At 44.3% G+C, this 23,944-nt stretch overlaps 2 protein-coding genes across 12 annotated transcripts in view; both read left to right on the top strand.

The window, feature by feature from the left end:
• NCKAP5 (NCK associated protein 5) overlaps window positions 1-2,252 on the top strand; it is a 1,062,317-nt gene extending 1,060,065 nt beyond the window's left edge. For 9 of the 11 annotated variants that reach the window (XM_057551412.1, XM_057551415.1, XM_057551413.1 and 6 more), the window contains one exon: window positions 740-2,252. In XM_057551412.1, the coding sequence (XP_057407395.1) occupies window positions 740-1,021 (282 nt within the window). In that variant the 3' untranslated portion in view covers window positions 1,022-2,252. The remainder of the gene's footprint in view (window positions 1-739) is intronic. The other 2 variants (XM_057551424.1, XM_057551419.1) reach the window with 1 other exon arrangement.
• Window positions 2,253-3,746: 1,494 nt separating this feature from the next.
• Window positions 3,747-23,944, top strand: part of LYPD1 (LY6/PLAUR domain containing 1) — a 49,969-nt gene continuing 29,771 nt past the window's right edge. The window contains exons 1-2 of the mRNA XM_057551934.1: window positions 3,747-4,085; window positions 5,415-5,552. Coding sequence (XP_057407917.1) covers window positions 4,034-4,085; window positions 5,415-5,552 — 190 coding nt within the window. The 5' untranslated portion in view covers window positions 3,747-4,033. The remainder of the gene's footprint in view (window positions 4,086-5,414; window positions 5,553-23,944) is intronic.

Below are 23,944 nucleotides of genomic sequence, written 5' to 3'. Positions count from 1 at the left end.
ACAGAGTTTACCTGCAGTAATTATCGAATACGACTGCAGTGTTTTGTGAAGTCCCAGAGACTACCAGTAACAGCCTATAAATATCCCTGTTTAAATTGGTTTTACTAGAACCTCCTGGAGGGAGAGGTTACTGAGGTGCAGACCTGTTACTATGATGTTGAAGCCCTTGGGCCTTGAAGAATCTACACCCTCACACCTGGGATCTCTTTCAAATAGCGTAAGACTTGTAAAGGGACAAAATACACATGTGACAAAGCATCTGACAAGTTTAATGTGTACTTAACTTTTATGGCAGTTTAAGGTATTGCATGCCTTTTTTTTTTTTTTTTTGCATAGAACTGTCATTTCTGGCTGAAATTCAGTCCCTATCCATAGTTAGAAACAGGACAACTAATAATATTTAGTAAGAAAAGAAAGGATTTCGAAACTTTGATTAAGAAGAATAAGGCACTTTACCTGAACAAATTTTAGATGGATCCATTTAAAATGAAATTAAGTGGCACTTAACTGATTTGCAAATTGGGACCTATTTATCTCAGTAAGATGATTATAAAGTCTTGATTTATCCCTAAAATTGGCTTTATCATTACATGAAATTATACTAGAAGATTGTTAAAGACTTGTAGGTTCCCTCTATCCCTTTAAATTGTACTTTATACTGACAATAATTGAATATTGGATAGAATAACTTGATTTTGCAAAGAAATATCTTTCTAATATTTTCCTCTTTTTATTGCAGAAATTGAAACAAGTTGAAGAAACAAGAGAAGATCCTGAGAATAGATTATGTAAAATTTCCCTGGAGTCATTCAATAAATACAACGGCAATACTGTGATCTTATTAGAAAAAGAGACAAACTCTCTGAACAAGGTTAAAGGACAAAAGGAAGAAAAAGAAAAAAATGAAGAGGCCTCTTTGAGTAGCTCTGATAGGCCTGGGGTAGACAATTTGGAATCTTTGAGTGATTCTTTATATGATAGCTTCTCTTCCTGTGCAAGTCAGGGTTCAAATGATGTGTAAAGGACTTTTTTTCCCCTTAGTGAGCTGGAAATGGAGCACTTAAGAAACAGGGTTGGGAAGCGGGGCAGGTAGAGATGGCAACAAATAAACCATTGCAGTACCAGGGCGGACACTGTCGGATTCACAGCCAGCAGCCCACTGGAGCTTACTTCCCTGACAAGGCAATAAAGATAGACTCTACCTGTTGTGTTCCGTGAGGATTAAAAGTAAACACACCCAGGATACAGAAGTCTTAATTTTGCACTTTTCTTTTGAAAAAGAAGTTGTACAGAAGTTGTAAATTTTTTTTTTGGAAAAGAAATTATATTTGTAGCAAAAACAAATTAAAAAGACAGCAATAAATTGAATCAGTGCCATGCTCTTGAAATGATGCCCTAAGTCTTAGAAGTTGATAAATATATTTTTGAAAAATTCCAACTCCAGTTTTTGTTCAGGTCACTTGTCCTAGCCCTCAAGTTGTTTGTGGGTACAATCTGTAAACAGAAAACAGGGCCTGCCGAAAAACCAGAGGGCTCTCTCTCATCTCCATCTCATAAATCTCAATTTGATAGAAACGTTAATCCCAGTGCAATTTCCAAATTGTTGCCAGAGAGATTCAGGTTCTAGTAATAAGTATAATTCTGCTTCTACTGAAAACTGTAAAGGAAGGTACTCAAGTGTGACACTGATCTGAAGCTATATGTATCGGAAACGATGTAATTCTACCTTCCCTCCAATCATTTCCTTACATCCTCTTCTACTTAGTGGTTCTCTGCAATTCTCAACATTATTTGTTGATTTTTATCTTCTGGCTCTTTTGATTAAAACCTGGTCAATCTATAAATCAAAGTAAATTCCTGTTTGCAATGTTCACTTTGTAAAAAATAAAATGGTTGGTGCTATGAAAAATTCTTACTTTTTAATATCCTTTTTTCCTACAAAGTCTGTTTATATGTAAGGATAAATTCTATTTTAAAGGTTACCGTGTATTTTTTCTAGATGCGAACTATTTATAATTTCTTTTGTACAGGAGCTTGTAAACTAGGCATAACAAATATTTTTAGGATCTATATGGATACTTTAGTACACACTTGTTTCTTTAAAGAGTATTGTATGATCAGTGTTATTTGGTTAATTTGTGCAATTTGTTGTATTTGAATTTTGTTGTCTTAAATGAAAATTATGTGTCATTGTCTTTCAGACTTTTTAAGATTCTTTTGTTTCATTTCTGAATAAACGTCATAACACAATCGCACCCTCTGAAAGCTTAGAAGAACTTGTTCAAGGACCCTTCGGAGCAATTGGTTATTTGAATCTCACACGCGCTCCAACGACGCATTCATTCCCCGAAGGAATAAACAGACTAGTAAGCAAACTGGCCCTATTCCTCCAGAAACGGTAATTCAGCCAACTGTAAGATTCGAGTCTGCAGACTAGCGAGTAATGGTCAAAGCATTTTCGACTCCCTGAGGGGTTAACCAACTAGAAATGAGAGGAAGAGGGGGGCAAAGGGAGAGACGGAGCCGGAGGCAGATAGGGAACGATCTCTGCAAAGGAATGACAAGAAAGTCATTGAAGCCCCTTTCCAGACCTGCTCTGCTGGCAGGATAGGGAAATAAATGATCAGCATCCCGGCCTAAGAGAGCTTCCTCCTCCTAAGAGGGGAGGCCCGAGTAGAAGGAGGTGAAGAGGGGCGAAGCTTATGAAGCCCTGTCCACCGAAATGGATGCTGCCTAGGGATTTGGCGGACAGGCGTGGGAACGTGCGGGATTGGGGGCGGGGGCTCCCAGGCGTTCCGGGCGGGCCGGCGGGCTCCCGTACCACCTGCTGCAGGGCTCGGCGGCCAGGAAGGCGAACGTAGCGAGGTGGCGTTCCGGGAGTGCTCCAGGTGGGTCGCTTGTACAAGAGAGGGGGGATGGGGTGGGGGGAGGTGGCGAGCGGTGTGCCAGTGCCCGAGTCCTGGGCTGGCTAGGCGCGGTACACTAGAGGACGCCGTGAATAGAGCCGCAGGAAGCTGCCCGGCCTTTTGGACGAAGGGGATGGAGGAGAGCAACTCTCGTCTTCACCCCAATTTGCTTTCTAGTGGGAGCTCATCACGGTTGTCCCCGGAGCGCCCCTCTCCTAGGCTAGGCTACCGCAACCCCCAGCGGTGCGCGCGGCAGACGAACCGAGGGCTGGGCGCGCGGAGCTGGGCAGGGTCCCCGCCCACCCCGCCCACCCCGCCGCAGCTGAAGCCGAGCCCCGTAACGACCGAGGGGTTTCTCGGAGGAAGAAAAGGCGCAGCTGCACCGGATACCCTAGGGAGCCTGCGAGTGTGCAACTTTGCCAGACGCACGGGAGCGCGACCCCGCACTCCCTGCCGGGTGGACTGGACCCTGCCGCGGGCAACCCACCAGCCCCCGGGGGCGCAGAGGAGGGGGGCAAGCGCCCCTGCAAGCAGAGGCAAGCGGGCTTCCCACCCCACCTCCTACGTACTGCTGACGGCGCCCGGCCGACCGCCGCGGCACCTGCTGCGCCCTCCTCCCTCTTTCCCCAGTCTCCAGCCTCCCAGCCTCGGAAAACTACACTCTCCCTCTCCCCCTCGAGGCGTCCCAGTCCGGGGCACGTGCGGAGGCGGGAGAGGAGGGCGATCGGAAGGGGGTGGAGACGTGAAAAGACTGTCCCAGCCTTCCCCGCTCGCCACCTCCACCCCAACTCGGCAGCCGTCACGTGGTGCCTGGAGTGGGAGGTGGGGAGAAAAGGCGAGACTTTTTTGGGTGCTCCGGATCGCCAGCAGTTCCTTCAGCCTCCGTCGCCAACTCCGGAGACGCCGCGCACTGCCCGGGAGCGCGAGCCAGAGGAGCGGCGACCCGCAGCCGGGGGCCCCGGCGCGGGCGATGCGGGCGCCGGCGGCGGCACCTGCGGCTGCTCTTGGCGGCGGAAGCGCGGGCCCCGGCAGTCTCGGCAGCCACAGCCGTTGCGGCCCGGACAGCCTCCGCCGCGGTCGCCGCTTCTGATGCGCCTGCCCGCTCCCGGCCCCGCGGCTCCGGGAGGATGTGGGTCCTCGGCATCGCGGCAACTTTTTGCGGACTGTTCTTGCTTCAAGGTAAGAAGACGAAGCGGCCAGCCGTCCGGCCGGGATCGCTCACCCCGTCTACCCGCCGGCCGCTCTGCCTCCCCTGGGCGCTCATCTCCGCGCCCGTGCTGTGCACGGGTTGCCCGGCGGCAGTTCGGCGGCGGCGAGTGGTGCCCAGGGGCGCTAGATGGGAAAGTGCCCAAATCCTGCGCTGCAGGAGGAGCGGCGGATTGGTGGGACTCGGGCTGCAGATGCTCGGGCTGCGCGGTCGAAAGAAGCAGCTGGGCTGGGGAGGAGGGAAGGTCCGAGCCGTGCAGGGTCTCGGCGAGGGAGCGGGGGCGACAGTCCGCGAACCCGCCAAGTTGTCAGGCGTCTCTAGCAACCCGTGGTAGTGGCGCCGCCGACAGGTGAGCGGCGTGCTGGTCAGCCTGTGGCCCGGGCTGGCCGGGGCTGCGTTGCTGCGCTCCGAGCGCGACCGCTGTGGGTCTGGGAGGGGAGGTGCGCCGGGTCCGGGGCTCGTCTGCCCGGGAGCCGGGGGCAGTTAGGTCTAGACGCGAGCTCGTAGATCCGAGCGGAGCAGCCGGGCTGGGGCGGGGAGAGGTGCAGAAACGTCGGGCTCCTTCCCTCCAGTACAGGAGCGGCTCCCAATCCAGCTCTGCAGAGCTGGGACCCGGACCGGGAGCCCTAGCCAAACGGAGCCCTGAAAGCCGGCGAGAAAGGACCGTGGTGTCGCGGCCGGGGATGCGCGCGCGCGCACACGCACAAGCACACACGCACGCACGCCCCTTGCCACACGCCGCGGCCACCCCTGCTGCTGCGGGAACCGTCCCGAAGAAAGGCGGGGGACTCGGGGCGCAGCAGCGCTGAGCGCGCGGCCCTTCGTCCGCCTGGGGAGCCTCGGAGCCCACAGCACAGGGATGCCGGCTTCGACAATCAGAGAAAACAAAAGGCGTCTGCGAAGGCAATCGCGAACGGTGCCGACATAGTAATTAACTCATTTGTAACCAATTAACAATTAGGCAAAGCCTTCGGCGTAGGCTGGAGCCGACGCACGTCAGCTCCTCGGCTCTCGGGCGGCATAGCCCTCCTTTCAACTTCCGTGGGGGGAAAGCCAGGTGTGGTGCCGGATGGGCTCTTTGTTTCTGGAGAGTGGGTTCAGGGGTCGCGGGCCAAATCCCGCTTTATATCCTGCGGGACCTTCGGTGGCCGCGCCGCCCTCTACCGGCTTCAGCCGCGGCCGCCTTCCGGGGGAACCCAGGAGGGAGGGAGCCGCAGCTGGCTGGGGCGAGGGGCGGGATGCTGGTTTCTGGGGTGGTCTCGGGGCGGCCGGGTCTGAATCCGACTGCGTCTGTCCCGCAGGCTTTGCGTTGCAAATCCAGTGCTACCAGTGTGAGGAATTCCAACTGAATAATGACTGCTCCTCCCCCGAGTTCATCGTGAATTGCACGGTGAATGTTCAGGACATGTGTCAGAAAGAAGTGATGGAGCAAAGCGCAGGTAAGAGACCGGCAGCCCTCCTCCTCCTCCCTTCGCCAGCCTGGTTTGAGGTGGGAGTGAGGGGGCCATCGCATTACAGGAAAAGGGATTGACTTTGATATAATGCACCCACTGGTTATCACAGATGTACTTTTACAGAGCTGGGAAAATGAAAAGTTCCAAGTTACTTTAATCTCATTAGAGTTAATTACCAGAGCTTCTCCCCGAGGGACTGACGAAGGGAAGTGCATTTCAATGAGTGGCTCTCCTCTTTTTATTGACTCCCCTCACCTCCCTCTGCTAAAAGCTGATCGGGAGACTGGAAAATGTATGGATAACCAGCTCTGCTTGGGCAACTGGATAGTAGCCTGTGAGCAGTGTCAGCCTGAAATATGAAGCTAGTTGAAGTTCCCAGAGGTCAGCACTTGAAAAATGTGTTTTGTCAAAGAGCCACGCCATATTTCCTTGAAGAACACTACAGGATCTTTATTTAATTTTAGAACTAATGCATCAAATTCCAGGCACAAATTGCCAAAGATCTTTCAAGGGAATGTAGTTCCCCGTCCCACAAGCCTAGCTGCAAGGGGGCTGACAGAGGGCCTGGGCATGAGGCAAAGAAAGAAAGGGGTCTTGTGAGAGAAAACCTCACTCATTTCCTGCAGTCTTCTCGAGGAGCTGGGGCTCCCCAGCCCCTCCCAGTAGTCTCATCAGAAATCAAAGTCCCCCTAAAAGTGCAACTGGAACTTTGGGGAAATGGGTGAACTGGAGTTTCAATGCCAAGGTCAGATCCATGAACATAGACTTTGCCATTGTAAGGATGTTGAAAAGATGGGTGAATGATATTCAGTGCACCCTAGCGCTGCTTCTCTTGAGTTTGCTGAACTGCCCTGCCCTGCCCTGCCCTGCCCACGGAGCCTGGTAAAGGGTCCAACTTGTTAAGTGATTCCCTTACCCCGCTGGCAAATTAATGCAAGGGCTCTAGTTTTAAAGTGAGCACCTTGGGAAAGTAGTTTCTTCCCAGAGAAGGGCCTGGAAGTGCCTTGTGGCTTACCACATAGTAACCTGGGGAGCAGATAGCTGGTCACTGTGCTGTGGTGTGGCGTGGGTGCAGGCAGCTTTAAAGGCTCTTCTTTATAGGTCATTAACAGTCTAGGTGTGGAGTCTTTCCACCAGAATTACTCTTCTGGGAAGTCTGAAACGTGATCGCTCTCAAGAATAACGTCTCAAAAAAAGCAGCATGCATTGTTTTGTCATGTGGGATTCGGACTGTTAAAAAGGCAAAACAAAACTTAGTGATGATTCTGTAGCTAAGATTGACATGCGTGATTCTGACAGGTTGTTTCTTTTCTGCTTGTTTCATTCCTGAGAATTTTATCTGAGCAAAAATGGACGGCCCTTCTACCTGAGGAACTCCTGTAATTTTCATCAGAATCACTTTGAACACTTTACTGTGTCTCTCAAATATCTGTAGCTTTCTTGCAGGCAGTAGTTTAGAGCCAGACAAAAATGTGGATGTGGAACTTTCTCGTCGTCCTCTAGGCCACTGCTTATTACCTGGGTATCATTTATCATAAGCTGGGATATGGGTTGCCACGAGAAGAGGACAAGCTATGAACCAAATTACAAGCCAGAGGAGGTGTCTTTCTGAGAGACATTTCTTGCTCTCTAAAAGTGTATCTGAGGTGAACCTTACAAACTCCATTTTCAAAGTGTGGTTATTCATCTTGCTTCCCCCTCTCCTCCACCACACACTGTAAAAAAAAAAAAAAAAAAAAAAAAAAGGCATCGCTGGCATGGTAACTCCTAGCTTCTGCCCGTGAAGCTGTAGCGCAGAGAGTCCATCAGTGCCTGACCTGAAGTTGCTCTTAGTCAGGGTGGGCATCTTGTCGCCAAACCAGGTTTCTCCCACCACATGTCATAGGCTAGAGGGTGACAGACACCGGAGAAATAAGGCAAGCTCAATTGTGAAATTTGAGAAACAGAAACAGTTGATGGGCTCAAAGGAAAAACCAGTTATTAGGGAAAGGATGCAAGCTCTGCGCACGTGGAAACCAGGCATTCTTAGCCTGAATTCAAGAGAAATCAGCCAAATGCGCGTTTCTGTGTTTAAAGTGCAATGTTCGTGGAGGGATGGGGGCAGGAGGGGGGGGTGGGCTGAAATTTCCAAGGCGCTTCCATTTTCATCATGTGCTGGCTAGAGACCAATCAACTTAAGTGGCTATTAACCCTCCCCTTGTTGGCAGGGATGGAGAGCCAACCTAAAAACTGATTGTTAAGTGACCGCAGCGTAGTATACACATCACAGTAGCAACAGCTAACTCCTGTTGTGTGCCCTGTGTACCAGGCTCTTTCCCTGTGCTTTACGTGGGGGAAATTACCTGACAGCTCAGCATCCTCTTGAGGCCCTTATTTCCCCAGGCCACGACCCACCATGTTTAATTACACGGCAGGGTCAACTTCTCCCCTCGGGAGCAAGAAAGTCCCACCTGTTCAATGATGCTATTAGGAATCGAAGTCAGAATCATTTGTGCTTGACCAGTAACATATACTGTTCCAAGAATTTTAGTACTTTGGAATCGAAAGGGCTTTTTTTGCTGTTATTGTTGTTGTTTTAATTTTTTTAAAAATCATATACACTTTTCTACAAGAAAAATTACAAAAGGGGGATTAGCAATCTTCTTTCTACTCCATCTCATATAACCACCTCCTGAATTTCTCCTTAACAGAGAAGGTTCACCACCTTTTGTAGCTCATACGCGAAAACTAACCTACCTTTGCATAAAGATTATAAGTAAATATAACAGAAGAATCATACTTACAGGGATAAACCATAGTGGGTAGTTGATTTATAGTTAAGTGTGCACATTGGGATCTGGGACTTTTGTTCAAATCCACATGTCTGGGCCCCTCCTTGAAGAGGCCAGTTCTGGAAGTCTGTGGTGTAGCTGGCCATGGGTCAACCCCCGCAGGTGACCATGGGGTGCCCTAAATTGAGAACTGCTGGTCTGGACCAACCTTTTCGTGTTATAGAGGAGGAAAACGAGGGCCGGAGAAATTAGATGTCTGGTCCACATCTGCCAGCCAATGGTTACTGCGAGGTACCTGCTTCCTGGGCCAGCACCTTAACACAGTAAAATATGCTGCCAGGGTTGCCTGCAAAGATACTTCAGGTAAAGTGCTAAAGACTTAGACAATTCTCATGCCCGCCAATCTCACCTAATAGGCTTAGTGAACTGGGTTGAGTGCACGAGCCACAAAGTGGATTTTGTATAGAACAGGAGAACCAACCGGGAGGATTTGTAAAGTCTGAGTGCTATGAGGACTGGCATTTTTCATAGGTATAGAAAAATCAGGGTTTTAAATGGACTAAGATTTTAATGAACCAAGCGAGTTTGACATCAAGCAAGAATGAAAGGCATTCTCTTTCCAAAAAAGGACCAGCAATGCAATATGCCCAGGCCTTCAGACAGACCTTTTCTGGATTAAGTCTGCAAGCTCAGCTCTTAAGAATTTTCAGGCAGGTACATTTGATTTTCAGTTGGGAAGTACATTAAAATTAACCTTTACCTATTCCCCAGAGCGGCATTCCTATTAGATGCTGAGATGATTTTCTGCTCTTTTTCCCCTTGGTCATTTATGGAGAAATAAGGCATGGGTTGTGGGGAAGAGAAGGCGTCTCTCATTGTCCTTACTAATTGATATTTAAATGTTTGCATAATGAATGACTTGTTCTCTCCAGCTCTGCACTTAATGAGTTAGTGTCTATGAACCAGCACCCCTGATAATGGCATTTCTCTTGCTTTCGCCTGTCACCGCCCTCCGCAAAATATTTCAAATGCCGATTTTCACTTCAGAATAGAAGCCCCCCGCCCATGAATTTTAAAACCGGGGTATAAAGAACGTGAATCTGCATTTGTTTGACAGTGCAATCTTGTAATTAGAGTTTTTCCTCTTGACTAGATACAGTGAAAGGGGCGTAATTTAATTTTTTATAGACTAGCCAATTTCTGCCCTTAGTAAAATACAGCTCTGTCCCTGAGCAAACTGTTACAGGTTCTCCTAAACCTTATTTAAAAGTTAAATGCAGTATATTGAGAGAAAGTTCATGGTCTGAATCTGTAAGCTAATCGATCTCTTCACCCATCCTTTGCAACAGGCATTAATCTATTTGTCTGTTTTGCAGTACACGATGTGCTGATTTATATGCCATGTTGCATCTACATTATGGCTGTATAAGTAATGGCTATTTTCCTTTTGGGTTAGTTAGTTGCTCATTAAGTTGGGCAGGGATAGCTCCATGCCTTGGATAGGTTAATTTTATGCCTTATTTTCTCATGAGCTATCGAAAGATAAGGGGATAGCAAGAGAGGACCTGGGGTCTCTAATCAGTCACCCACTCTTAGCAGAAAGCAGTGGAAAGCTAACCATGGCCTATGTTCTCTTAAGGCTGTGTGTGCTCTGCTTAGTTTCACCAAGATTTACAATAACAGGCTGTAGTTTGTCTTTGGGGTGGGTGGTCCTGGCAGGAAGAAGGGCCAATTTTGCTTATCAATATTATATCAGAGTCCCTTTATACCCGGATTCTTTAAAGCGCACACATATGCACACACATGGCATATATATGTATGAGCGTATATTTTTTAATTTTGCTTATATTAATTTACACACACAAACGTAATTCTTGTGAGAAAAGAAGTGAAAATATTGCGTCCTCCTTTTTTGTAGCTGTTCAGATCGTACAAAGACGTTTTCTAACTTCTTTTCCCCAGAACATCTCTGTTCAGAGTACCAGTGACATTTGTTAATCTTCTAGTGCCCTTTATCTGCTCCATATCTTTTTCTCTCACCTCTTCTCTCCTGTCATCTCCCTTTTGAACATCCTACCTGTAGCCCTTACTTTCTCATTCCCAAATCCATTTTGCATCACTGAGATGGGCTATGGACTCCACTCTAAGAATAAAGTAAAGAACAAAAATGAAAAAAAATCACCATATTTTAACTTTGCCAAGGAGACTGCAACAGATTAAAAAACTTTAAAATATAAAAGATTCAGGTGTCAAGAAAGATATTCTCATATATTAACACCGGCCCTGCTTAAAAAGGTTTCCATGTCAACCTCAATAATGTTATGAATTACACGGGGAAAGATTCTGTGCGATGAATGTCAATATCACTACCTCCTTTCCAGTGGGACCCTGAAAGAGAACACCTTTCTCTCCAGAGCAAGACATTTTGCCAATCAGATTGTTCACTTAGTTCTCGAGATGCATACATCTTTTTCATGTGGCAGGCATAGCCGACTTCTGAGGAGGTCTTCGGAGGGTGAATGTCAAATGTCATTAGTCCCTCGGACTCTCCAGTACGTAAAGCATTTGTTTATGTTAACTTTACAGCTGAACAAGCAGGCAGGGCTGACCTCCCATCTCCAGAGATGAAACGTTTGAAGATTGATCCAGCTTCTCCCATAACACTAATTCCTCCCACTGAGATTTCATGAAAGCTTCCATCATTGATGGTTTTCCTAATGAGTTTAAACAGAGAGGCTTCAAAGCTGGGTTTTTTCTCCCAAGTGAAAAATGAAACGAACTATGAAAACAAAACACACCGTTTCCTTTTGAACTTTGAAGAGGAAATCTGCTTCCCTTATATATTCCTGAAATAAAAAGATCTGAATATACAGCCTGCTTTCTGTCTCTCCCTCTCCCCTTCCCACCTTCTTTCCTTCTTGCCTGCCTTCCTCCCTCCCTCCCTCCCTCCCTCCCTTTCTCTTTCTTTTTTTCTCTGATTGACTGACTTAGGTTCTCATGCCCAAACCTGGGAAAGGTTTATTATCACACTGTGCAGCAGTAGCCCACACCCTAACCCCTGTTGTCAGCAGTTGAATGGAAAGGGTATCCATCACCATTAGGGAGCAAACAGCAATGCTCCAGGTTTCCCAGGCTTGGTAACTTTGAAGAGGTTACTTAACATCCCAGGGGCTTAGCTTCCTCCCCTGTAATATGTAGAAACAGGCCACCTGTCTTCTTATGAGATACAGCAAGGCAGTGAGGAATGCTGTCAGTATAACCACCTTAAGGAACCAGTACTAAAGATGGAAACCTGCAGGAATGCTCACCAGGAGTTGCTTCGTTCACTCTGGGTAGCTGCCTCTGAAGGCTGGCCCAGACACCTGAGCCTAAGTTACTCTACATGTTACTTCTTCATTTCTCAGACTGAAGGAGTCCTTGCATGTAACCTTTCATTCTTTATAATAGGGTCCTTATACTTAGCCTGGAAGGTTCACAGTGAGATAATATATTCACTTGATAGCTGGTGAATCTGAGATGCAGAGAGATTTAGCAATTTGCTCAGGACCACGCAGCCAGTGGGACTGGAATTCAAGTCCTTTTTCTTCCCCAGGATTTTTTCAATCACTCTAATACCATTTCTTTTCTGTATTTTAATTACAACTTTTTTGAGATATAATTTATGTACCATACGATGCATCCTTTTAGAGTGTATAATTGATTTGTTTTTAGTATATTCACAGAGTTGTGAATATAATCTAATTCCAGTTATATATCTAATTCCAGAACATTTTCATCACCCCAAAAAGAAACCCTGTAACCGTTAGCTGTCACTAATCTGGGAACCACTAATCTACTTTCTGTCTCTATGGATTTGCCTATTCTGGACATTTCCTGTAAATGGAATCACAGAAAATGTGACTTTTCGTGACTGGCTTCTTTTGCTTAGGATAATGTGTTCAAGGTGCACCCGTTTCACATCCCATTTTGAAGTGCACCTTTCCTCTTGTTTGTGCGGGGGGTCTGAAGGGAAAACTCAGGCTTGGCAAGTCTCTCAATTAGAGTGGGGTGGGATGAGATGGGGTAGGAGAGGGCCTGGCTGTGAACCTGGAACTCCAGGGTCTAATTAGCCAGTTTGCTGAGTTGAACTAAAAACCTGTGCCAAGAGCAAGCTGTCCCAGGGAGCCGTGGAGCAAAGGACCCCGCACTGGGCTTCCCATCCATCGCCTCCCTATCCATTGCCACCTGTTAATCTGCTCTTCCCTGAGGGGACCTTGAATTAGTTTGTTAGCCACAAGAATCCTCAGGCATCTTGGGAGGGCTATTCCTGATGCCAGAAGCTCCCAGCTGCCCATCGCAACATCTGGCCTCACCTATAGACCACAGCCCTCAAGCATCCTGCACCTCTTAGGCTAGAAGAGATCTTCATTTATAATTGCACAGATGAGAAGCCTGTAGTTTTCTTTCCTGAGGGCTTAAACGTCTTGATGAGTCCATTTCCCTTTCTTCCCTTGAGAAGGCTTGAGGGTAGAGCTGGTTGAGAAGTATTCTGGGGAGAGATTTTAGTTAAGGAGATGGGATTCTGGTATGATTTGATCATCTACAAGGAATACTCAGTAAACATGGGCAAATCTAGCCTTTTTCTCCCAAACCAAGTCACTGATTAGAGTCTTTATGTAGGCATAGCTGTTCAGTCTTTCAGAAGGTATAAGTTTCTTTTCTTTTCTTTCCCTCTCAAAGACTAAGCTGAATTCTTCTTTGCCTTGTGGTGCAAGTGATTGTATTTTTGGGGAAGAGAATTGCTGGTAGAGGACAGTGTTTCCTCCCCTGGGCGTTCCACAAAAGGCCATATCTATAAAGTAGGAGTTTCAATCAAACCTGTGATGAATCATCCTGTGAATAAACAAAATAATTATGATATATGTCACTAATTCCTTCTATCCATGGTAAACTTTGGGCTGTGGCTATATTGTGATCCAGGAACCGTTTTCACAAGCCAAAACTATACCACATGTTCCCTTATTAATAAATTACTTCCAACCTTCTGATTGCCTTCAACAGTCCAAAACAAAGCAGCAGATGAACTGGATTAAGTGCTTTCGATAAGGTGAAACCATAAAAAGTTTGTAATAAATTGCTTTTTTTTTCAACAATGCCTTTAAATAGAATAAAGCAGGAATAGTTCACAACGCTGATTCCCAGCTTTCTGACTTTGCAATAAACCAGGAGAAGGATCCAGATGCAAAAGTGATTGAAGTGTTGCATTATTCTAAGGAAGTTGTGATACTTGGTCCAGGGCATTTCATTTCTCACTGGACGTGGACAGTAGCTTTTGGTGTTTTCCTATTTCTTGGACTTGTCGGTGAGAGCAGAGGATCGGTGGAGAGAGTGCCAGGAGCGGGTGATACCCGGAGAGGCTCTCAGCCCTCCGCCCGCTGTGGTCCAGCGTGCTGTACTCGCTGTGAATATGAATGCCCTGCACTGAGGCTGCTTCAAAGAGCACCCAAAGTGATGCTGGGTGATGGGTTTTGTGCACTGTTTCGTTGCTTATGCAAAATCTGGCAAACCACTCAGGTCTCCGGTAACTTCAGAGATAACAAGAGGCTAGGCAGGTTGATGAGTTTTCCACCCAGTGAGGACATCCAAATGGATCTCGGCTTCAAAGCCAGCCGAGAGATAATCTTTCGAGAATTTCCCTGGCTTCAGAGAGTAAAGGCCGCGAGTGGGTGGGACCACACCTGCAGAGGGAAGAGTTCGCAGACTTTCTTTTCTTTTTTTTTTTAATAATTCTTTTTTTTTTTTTTTTAATTTTATTTATTTATTTATGGCTGTGTTGGGTCTTCGTTTCTGTGTGAGGGCTTTCTCCAGTTGCGGCAAGTGGGGGCCACTCTTCATCGCAGTGCGCAGGCGTCTCACTATCGCGGCCTCTCTTGTTGTGGAGCACAGGCTCCAGACGCGCAGGCTCAGTAATTGTGGCTCACGGGCTTAGTTGCTCCGCGGCATGTGGGATCTTCCCAGACCAGGGCTCGAACCCGTGTTGCCTGCATTGGCAGGCAGATTCTCAACCACTGCGCCACCAGGGAAGCCCCCAGACTTTCTTTAAAGAGGCCAAACATCATTCTACTCAACCTGTCACTGGCTGTTGGAAGGGGAAAAAGAAGAAAGCAGGTCAGAAGCAGTTCTACATAAGAGTGGGTTAAGATCCAGAGAGGCTAAACCATCCGTGTAAAACCTGGGTCCGTGTGTAAAAGCCAACCGGGGGCCCTGCTTACCTGTGCTTCTGGAATTGACCTTCCCTGGTGTCGGTGATGACAGGAGAATGACAGAGGGATGCTCTGACAATTTTATTTTTGTTCAGTGTTCTCCAGCCAGCAGTTTGCCTGGCGTAGGATCCTTTAGTATTTTAGAGCATCTTTTTCCTAACCGAATTGAATTGTAGCTTCATTCACTAGTGTCCATTCCCGGTGTTCATTTCTGTGCCCAGGGCTCCTGAAAGCGCACTGTGCCGGCCTCCCTCTTCCTTTGTCTCTCTCGGTCTCTCTGTTTCTCCCCCTCCTTCCCTATCTCTCTTTCACACACACACACTTACACTCACTCACTGCTATGCAGACATCCCATAAATATTTGCTGAATGAGTATGCTTGAAAAATCAAGTTTCAAGCTAAAATAAATAGGTTTATCTGTCGGTATTTTAAAAATATCATATCGAAAATGAGGGCGCTTAAATCTCTATCATAAGAGGAGACAAAGAACAAAGATAAGTTGAATATACTTTTTGCTTTTTCGTTAAACTGGAAAGAGTCTACTAATGCCTGCTAATGTCATTTAAGGAACAACTCTGAAGTGTAATCCACCCCGGTTTTTCTAGTAGGTCAGCTTTTAAGGACGTGCCTTGAACAGGAGTGTTTTCTGGAAACACACGCACCCCCTACTTCTGCAATATTCCACTAACTTGGTAGTCAAGCTGAGAACAGGTCACCACCCAGCCAGTTCTATCAGCTGGAGGTTTAAGTATTTGGAACTCTGTTACATTGAGATCTGCCTTTGTCGTGAACTCCCTTAGGAAGAAAACCATATTCCCCCAACAAATCTCCTTCCCTCTCCCCAGGCCTCTCCCACACAGGAGATGCAAGTTTAAAATACAAAGGATAGGTCCCACGAGACAGAGGCAATCTAGACTTTCAGCTGGGGCATGTACTTCTAAACCATTTGGTTTTGGAAAATTAAACCACAGAGAGGAGCAGGAAAAAAAAAAAAAGACTGTGTTTTATGTTTTTGTTCTCCCATGGTCTGTCTTGCACTTAACACTGTTTCACTAGGCTCTAAGAATCCAACTAATTGCTTGTATTCTTGCCCCGTTTATTGAATATCATTAATATCATTGTCATAAAACCTGGATGTCATTCTTTTGTTGAAGCTCGAAGTCAAGTTCTGGCTGCAGTAGCTTCAGGCATCAAGAAGCATTTAGGCCTATTCCCCTCATTGGTTTATGGGACATAGTTTCAAAAGAGAAGGACATAGTTTCAAAAGAGAACCAGCCATTGCTGCTGCCAGATTCCTTTAGGATCTTACCTCCACTCTGGACCTCACTTTCTGTATCACTTAAGAATGTCTTTAGTGGCAAGTAATGGAGACTTGAGTCTTAAAGGCCTGTATTGTTTACCTAACAAGATAATCCAGAAGAAGGATGTCCTGGGGTTGCTTCCACAACTCAGTGATGTCATCGAAGACCCAGGTTTTCTCCATTTTCCTACTCATTTTCCTGAGCATTGGCTTTTTGTCCTGAGGCTAATTGCCTCTTGGTCACAAGGTGGCTGCTTATATTCAATTAAAGGGAAGGGATAGCACCAAGGAGCTTTTCTCTCCAGCTTTTCCTTTTAACAAGAAAACAAAATCTCTCCCAAAGTCCCCCCAAGAGACTTCTCCTTATCTTTCATTGATCAGAATGTTGTCTCATGGCCACTGTTTGCTGTAAGAAAGAAAGCAGAGGATGGCTATTGGGTGGCCAACTGTCAGTGTCTGCCAAATCACCTTTTGAGAAATCCTTGCACAAAACTGGAAAGAATCAAGCACAGTGCTTCCAGGCCCCCTGGAGAAAGAACAGGGATGATTCCCTCTCCCAGACGTCACCCGCTCTTTTGCATAAAACAAACACTGAAATGCATCATCAGAGGACCTCCATCATGAATCACTGTCACATTTTTCTCTTTTGGCTGTGCTGTGGGGCATGCAGGATCTTAGTTCCCAGACCAGGGATCGAACCTGTGCCCCCTGCAGTGGAAGTGTGGGGTCCTAACCACTGGACCACAGGGAATTTCCCACCTGTCACATTTTGGAAAGGGAAAGAAGTACATACGCTAGCAAGTGATGTCCCGACGTTTAGTTCAAGATGTATGTGACATTTCAGAATTTTGGTTCACTGAATGATGAGATGTAAGCGTATGACTAAGTTTTAGTGTGAGGATATCTTCTACAGGACAGAATGATGGGTTCGTGGCGAGAAATTCAAGGGTGCCTTGAGTTAAACGCTTCGATGTTCTCCGCTCGTCCCATCTGGAGCCATTATGCCACCGTGGACTTTGTTGTCCCTAATTTGGGTAAATTTGTATGCAAGAAACTGATTATTCATCTTTGGGCCCCGTGATGTTAACTTTGCCATTTCGGAACAATAATCAGAAGGCCTTCAAGGTTAAAAATGCAAGAGCACGGTTTCATAAATCACTGCAGGGCACTGTTAATAGTCATAGAGATAAGAAGTCATAAATATCTGTTCCCTCAGTCCCCCACGGCAAACTGGGGAACAGAGGCGCCAGCTGAGGAAAAGCAAGTGTCTGTGCAGAAACCTTCCTGGCTCAGAAAGTTATAAATGAGCAGACAAGTCCACATCTAACGTGAAACTCAAGTAAAACTAACAGTTGGCATCGTACATTATGGGTGGGTTGTTTGCTTGCTATAATTAAGGTGGCATCAGTGGTTAACAGCCTTGAAAATTAAACTCAACAACAAAAACTTTTGAAAGGGGTAATCAAAGCCTTCTGAATAATGAAGTTAACACCCCCCTGTTATGAGGAAAAAGAATGTTCTTGAGGTATCTTGTTTCATGTCTGTGTTCTTGATGCTGTGGCCATTGTTTGAACAGACACCTTTGTTTTTACCTGTAGGGGTCAGTGGGGTGCCTTTGCGTTACCCTCGATTTCTGGTTCCACCAACTAGGCCAGGCTGGGTGGACGGCTCGGCCTCAGTACGCATGTGCAGTGCAGACCTTGGCACCTCCCTTGTTATTTGGCCCTTTAAAAAATGTTAGCGTTCTTGTTTGCTTCCTGTGGCCATCTGCAGCTCCAGTGGATGGGGGGGCATCTTTGGCTTTTAAAATATTCACATCCACAGCAAAGGAAAAGTACTTAAGAGCCAGAACACAGAATTGTCCAGGAAAAAACTACCTCCAGGTCTTCTCCTCCCTTTATGTCTGATGAATGGTGCCCATCATGGCAGTAACGAGGCACAAGTACGTATAGATAAGCTTCTTCTTCCCGAAATGTCCTCATTAGAATGCAGAGACTATCAAAATTCCTCACACGGTGTTCTTTAAGAGAAAAAAAAAAAAAACAACTTGGGAACAAATTGAAGATTTTTTTTTTTCTCCCAGTTTCTTTCAAAACTCACTGAAAATGCATATAGTTCATTCCAATTACCCATTTCCAAGCATTTTTCTTTGAGGAGCTCTTCCTAGTCCTGCATGGAATAGTTACTGTAGTGTAATCATAACTCCGGTGCAGTAAATGTTGGTGATATTTCGAGTAGAGGAAGATTAGTCTTACTCCCAGAGGGGCATTCACACAAGTAGCAGTTCGCCATCGAAGTTCGACTTTAGAACTAAATTATATAACATGGGGTGAAAAGTAATGGGCTATTAAAAGCTCTCTTTAGGGATTTCCATCTGTGTGCCAGCACACAGATGGAAATCCCTAAAGAGAGCAGAGAAAAAGATACATGCATGATGGTCCATAAAGAAGAGAGGATGCGTGCTTTATGTTTCTATTTTAATTGACCGTCGACTTGGTGACTTGACTAAGGTGAGAAAACTAGGAAAATAACTTCCATGTTTTAAAAGCATGCTTATAGCAAGTAGGTCATGGTAGAACTGTAGTCCCACAATCTCTGGGGCGGCCCAAGGTTGCGTGTATATCTGCGTTTGGGGGAAGGGGGTGCATAATACTCCAGGTCCTCCTCCTGCCCTGATTCAGCTCAACCCACTGAGCAAAAACAATGTTAAATGGTTTTTGTTTCTGATTCTCCAAGTGCAGAGGCTATTGGAGCAGGAGATTAGTTGGAAAATGCTTCCCAATCCCGCAGACAATCACTATAGCATTAAGTTCTAGGACACTGTGCAAACTGGGTCAAATAGAACCTGGTGGGGTTTAGAGGGTACCCAGTGGCTATCAGCCTTCTTTCTTACCCAGGTTCTGAGCAAATTGAGAAATAAAACAAGGAACAAGACAGATGAGGCCCAAAATATCACCATCGTTACTAGAAAGACTAGGTTGGAGGGAATAGCTTTGGGGTGAAAGTCAAACAGTTTTCCAAATTAGCATCTTCGAATTAGCTGGTTTACCCAGTCCAAACAAAGCCAGAGAGGGACGTTTCTTGCCCTGCAGAGCAGGGCAGACCACCTGTTTGCTATGAGCCACTCACTCCCAAGAAAGATAAGGAAGGAGATAAACAGCATGTGTCCTGTTTAGTCTTCTTAAATTTACCCATCAGATATGTCGCTCCACCTCCCTTGGGGAAGAGGGAATAGAGGTCTAGAGAGGCCAGGAGTTGCGCTAATTGAGGGAACATTGGAAGAGGGGGAAAACCATTCCCCCAGTAATCTTCCCTCAAGCCCGTCACACTGAAAAATAGTCATTTCCAGAGCCCCCAAGGCCTTTGAGGCACGAAGGAAGTAATTAAATAGCACAGATGTTTGGGGCTACCATCTGTCACCTATACAGACATACATACGTTATCGGTCATCAGCATGCGCGGTGGTCAGTCACGTTTCACTGAAGCATTTATTTGGGTAGAACATAGAAAAATGATACTGACTTGTCCCTCACCCAATAGCAGCGTCTTTTATGAAAATTTTTAATTTTGAAATAATTTGAGATTTGCAGAAAACCTGCCAAAATAGTAGAGTTTCCGTGTACCCTTCACCCAGCTTCTGCTAATGTTAATAACTAGCATCACCGTAGTTCAATGATCAAAACTAAGAAATTAACATTGGTGCCGTACTGTTAATTCAACCATGGTTTGTATTTGGATTTCACACGTTTTTCCTTTTTCTCTTCCTGGATACTCTCCGGGATCCTACATTGCATTTCATGGTCATGTCTCCTCCTCTAATCTCAGTTACCAGTTCCTCACTCTTTTGTCTTTTGTGATCTTAACACTTTTCATTGTTATTGAAGTACCGTTGATTTACAATATTGTGTTAGTTTCAGGTATACAACCAAGTGATTCCATTATACATATATGTATGTATACATCTGTATTCTTTTTTTCAATTCTTTTCCATTATACTTTATTACAAGATATTGACTATAGTTCCCTGTGCTATGCAGTAAATCCTTGTTGTTTATATATAGTAATGTGCATTTGTTAATCCCACGCTCCCAATTTATCCCTCTTCCCTTCCCCTTTGGTAACCATAACTTTGTTTTCTATGCCTGTGAGTCTGTTTCTGTTTTGTAAATAAGTTCATTGGTACTGTTTTTTAGATTCCACGTATAAGTGATATCATATGATACTTGTCTTTCTCTGTCTGACTTACTTCACTTAGTATGATAATCTCTAGGTCCATCCATGCAAATAATAAATAATGCAAATGGCATTATTTCATGCTTTTTAATGGCTGTGTAATATTCCATCATGTATATGTATAGATATACATATTACACACACACATATATACACATATATACATATATATATACCACATCTTCTCTTTTTTTTACATATATATATATACATTCATTTTTAATATTCTTTTTCATTATGGTTTATCATAGGATATTGAATATAGTTCCCTGTGCTATACAGTAGGACCTTGTTGTTTATCCATTCTATATATAATAGTTTGCATCTGCTCATCCCAACCCCCTCCCCCTTGGCAACCACAAATCTGTTCTCTATGTCCGTGTTTCTGTTTCATAGATAGGTTCATTTGTGTCATATTTTAGATTCCACATATAAGTGATATCATATGGTAGTTGTCTTTCTCTTTCTGACTTACTTAGTATGATAATCTCTAGTTGCATCCATGTTGCTGCAAATGGCATTATTTCGTTCCTTTTTTATGGCTGAGTAGCATTCCATTGTATATATATACCACATCTTTATCCATTCCTCTGTCTATGGACATTTAGGTTGTTTCCATGTCTTGGCTATTGTGAATAGTGCTGCTATGAACATAGGGGTTCATGTATCTTTTTGAATTATAGTTTTATCTGGATATATGCCCAGGAGTGGGATTGATGGATCATATGGCAATTCTATTTTTAGTTTTCTGAGGAACCTCCATACCTTTTTCCACAGTGGCTGCACCAACTTACATTCCCATCAACAGTGTAGGAGAGTTCCCTTCTCTCCACACCTTCTCCAACATTTGTTATTTGTAGACTTTTTAATGATGGCCATTCTGACTGGTGTGAGGTGGTACCTCACTGTAGTTTTGATTTGCAGTTCTCTCATAGTTAGCAATGTTGAGCATCTTTTCCTATTCCTGTTGGTGCCTATTCGCCATCTATATTTCTTCTTTAGAGAAATGTCTTTTTAGGCCTTCTGCTCATTTTTCAGTTGGGTTGTTGTTGTTGAGTTGTATCAGCTGTGTGTATATTTTGGAAATAAAGCCCTTGTCAGTTGCATCATTTGCAAATATTTTGTCCCATTCTGTAGGTTGTCTTTTCTTTTTGTTTATGGTTTCTTCTGCTGTGCAACAGCCTGTAAGTTTGATTAGGTCCCATTTGTTTATTTTTGTTTTTATTTCTATTGCTTTGGGAGACTGACCTAAGAAAACATTGGTACAATTGGTACAAATCAGAGAATGTTTTGCCTGTGATCTCTTCTAGGAGTTTTATGGTGTCATGTCTTATGTTTAAGTCTTTAAGCCATTTTGAGTTTATTTTTCTGTATGGTGAGAGGGTGTGTTCTAACTCCACTGATTTACATGTGGCTGTCCAACCTTCCTAACATCACTTGCTGAGGAGACTAGCTTTTTCCCAATGTATATTCTTGCCTCCTTTGTTGAAGATTAATTGACCGTAGCTGTGTGGGTTTATTTCTGGGCTCTCTATTCTGTTCCATTGATCCATATGTCTGTTTTTGTGCCCGTACCATGCTGTTTTGATTATCGTAGCTTTGTAGTATTGTCTGAAGTCTGGGAGGGTTATTCCTCCTGCTTTGTTCCTTTTCTTCAGGATTGCTTTGGCAATTCTGGGTCTTTTGTGGTTCCATATGAATTTTAGGATTATCTGTTCTAGTTCTGTAAAAAATGTCATGGGTAATTTGGTAGGGATTGCATTAAATCTGTAGATTGCTTTGGGTAGTATGGCCATTTTAACAATATTAATTCTTCAAGTCCAAGAGCATGGGATAGCTTTCTATTTCGTTGAATCATCTTCAGTTTCCTTTATTAATGGTTTATAGTTCTCAGCGTATAAGTCTTTCACCTCCATGGTCAGGTTTATTCATAAGTATTTTGTTTTTAGGGGTGCGATTTTAAAAGTTTTTTTTTTTTTTTACATTCCCTTTCTGATATTTCACTGTTGTTGTAAAGAAATGCAAACAATTTCTGTATGTTAATCTTGTATCCTGCTACCTTGCTGAATTCGTTTACCAGTTCTAGTAGTTTTTGTGTGGAGTCTTTATGGTTTCATATCATCTGATAAGGTATCATATCATCTGCATATTATGACAATTTTACCTCTTCCCTTCCAATTTGGATACTTTTTATTTCTTTTTCTTGTCTGATTGCTGTGGCTAGGACTTCCAATACTATGTTGAATAGAAGAGATGAGAGTGGTCATCCTTGTCTTGTTCCAGATTTAGTTTAATTAATTAATTTACTTACTTATTTATTTATTTATTGGCCATGCTGCATGCAGGATCTTAGTCCCCCAATCAGGGATTGAACCCATGCCCCCTGAAGTGGAAGCATGGAGTCTTAACCACTGTACCACCAGGGAAGGCCCTTGTTCCAGATTTTAGCGGGAAGGCTTTCAGCTTTTCACCATTGAATATTATATTGACTGTGGGTTTGTCATAAATAGCTTCTATTATATTGAGATATGTTCCCCCTATACCCACTTTGGTAAGAGGTTTTATCATGAATGGATGTTGAATTTTGTCAAATGCTTTCTCTGCATCTATTTGAGATGATCATGTGGTTTTTGTCTTTTCTTTTGTTTATGTGGGGTATCACATCGATTTGCATATGTTGAACCATCCTTGTGAACTTGGGATAAATCTCACTTGGTCGTGGTGTGTGATCTTTTTTATGTGTCATTGGATTCGGTTTGCTAATATTTTGTTGAGAATTTTTTGCATCTAAATTCATCAAAGATGTTGGCCTGTAATTTTCCTTTTTGGTGGTGTCTTTGTCTGGTTTTGGTATCAGGGTGATGGTGGCCTTGTAGAATGAGCTTGAGGAGTGTTCCTTCCTTTGCAATTTTTTGGAAGAGTTTCAGAAGGATAGGTCTTAACTCTTCTCTAAATGTTTGATGGTTGAGATTTCTCCTTTTTCATTTCTTATTTTGTTTATTTGGGTTCTCTCTCTTTTCTTCTTGGTGAGCCTGGCCAGAAGTTTGTCAGTCTTGTTTATCCTTTCAAAGAACCAGCTCTTGGTTTTATTGATTTTTCCTATTGTTTTTTTAATCTCTATTTTATTTATTTTCTCTTCGATCTTTATTATTTCCTTCCTTCTGCTGACTTTAGGTTTTGTTTGTTCATCTTTTTCTAATTCTTTTAAGTGGTAGGTTAGGTTGTTTATTTGAGATTTTTCTTTTTTTGAGGAAGGCCTGTATCTCTATGAATTTCCCTCTAAGAACTGCTTTTGCTGCATCCCATAAATTTTGTATGGTTGTGTTTTCATTGTCATTTGTCTCAAGGTATTTTCTAATTTCCTCTTTGATTTCATCATTGACCCGTTGGGTTTTTAGTAGCATGTTGTTTAGTCTCCATGTAATCAGTTTCTTCTCATTTCTTTTTCTGTGGTTGATTTCTAGTTTCATGCTGTTGTGGTCAGAAAAGATGCTTGAGATAATTTCCATACTCTTAAATTTATTAAGGCTTGTTTTGTGCCCTAGTATGTATACCACATCTTCTTTATCCATTCATCTGTCAGTGGACATTTAAGTTGCTTCCATGTCTTGGCTATTGTAAATAGTGCCGCTATGAACATTGGGGTGCATGTATCTTTTGTGACCTTGACAGTTTTGAAGCGGACTGGTCAGATTTTTGTACACTGTCCCTCAATTTGGGTTGGTCTGATGTTTTCTCATGATCAGATTGAGGGAACAAGAACACTCAGAAGGGACTGCCATCACCTCTCCATGCATCACATCAAGGGGTGTGTGATGTCAATATGTCTTG

Source organism: Balaenoptera acutorostrata, chromosome 8, assembly GCF_949987535.1.
Source record: "Balaenoptera acutorostrata chromosome 8, mBalAcu1.1, whole genome shotgun sequence".
Lineage (NCBI taxonomy): Eukaryota > Metazoa > Chordata > Mammalia > Artiodactyla > Balaenopteridae > Balaenoptera > Balaenoptera acutorostrata.
The sequence above is the reverse complement of the archived record's forward strand: the minus strand, read 5'-3'. Positions and strand labels throughout refer to the sequence as shown.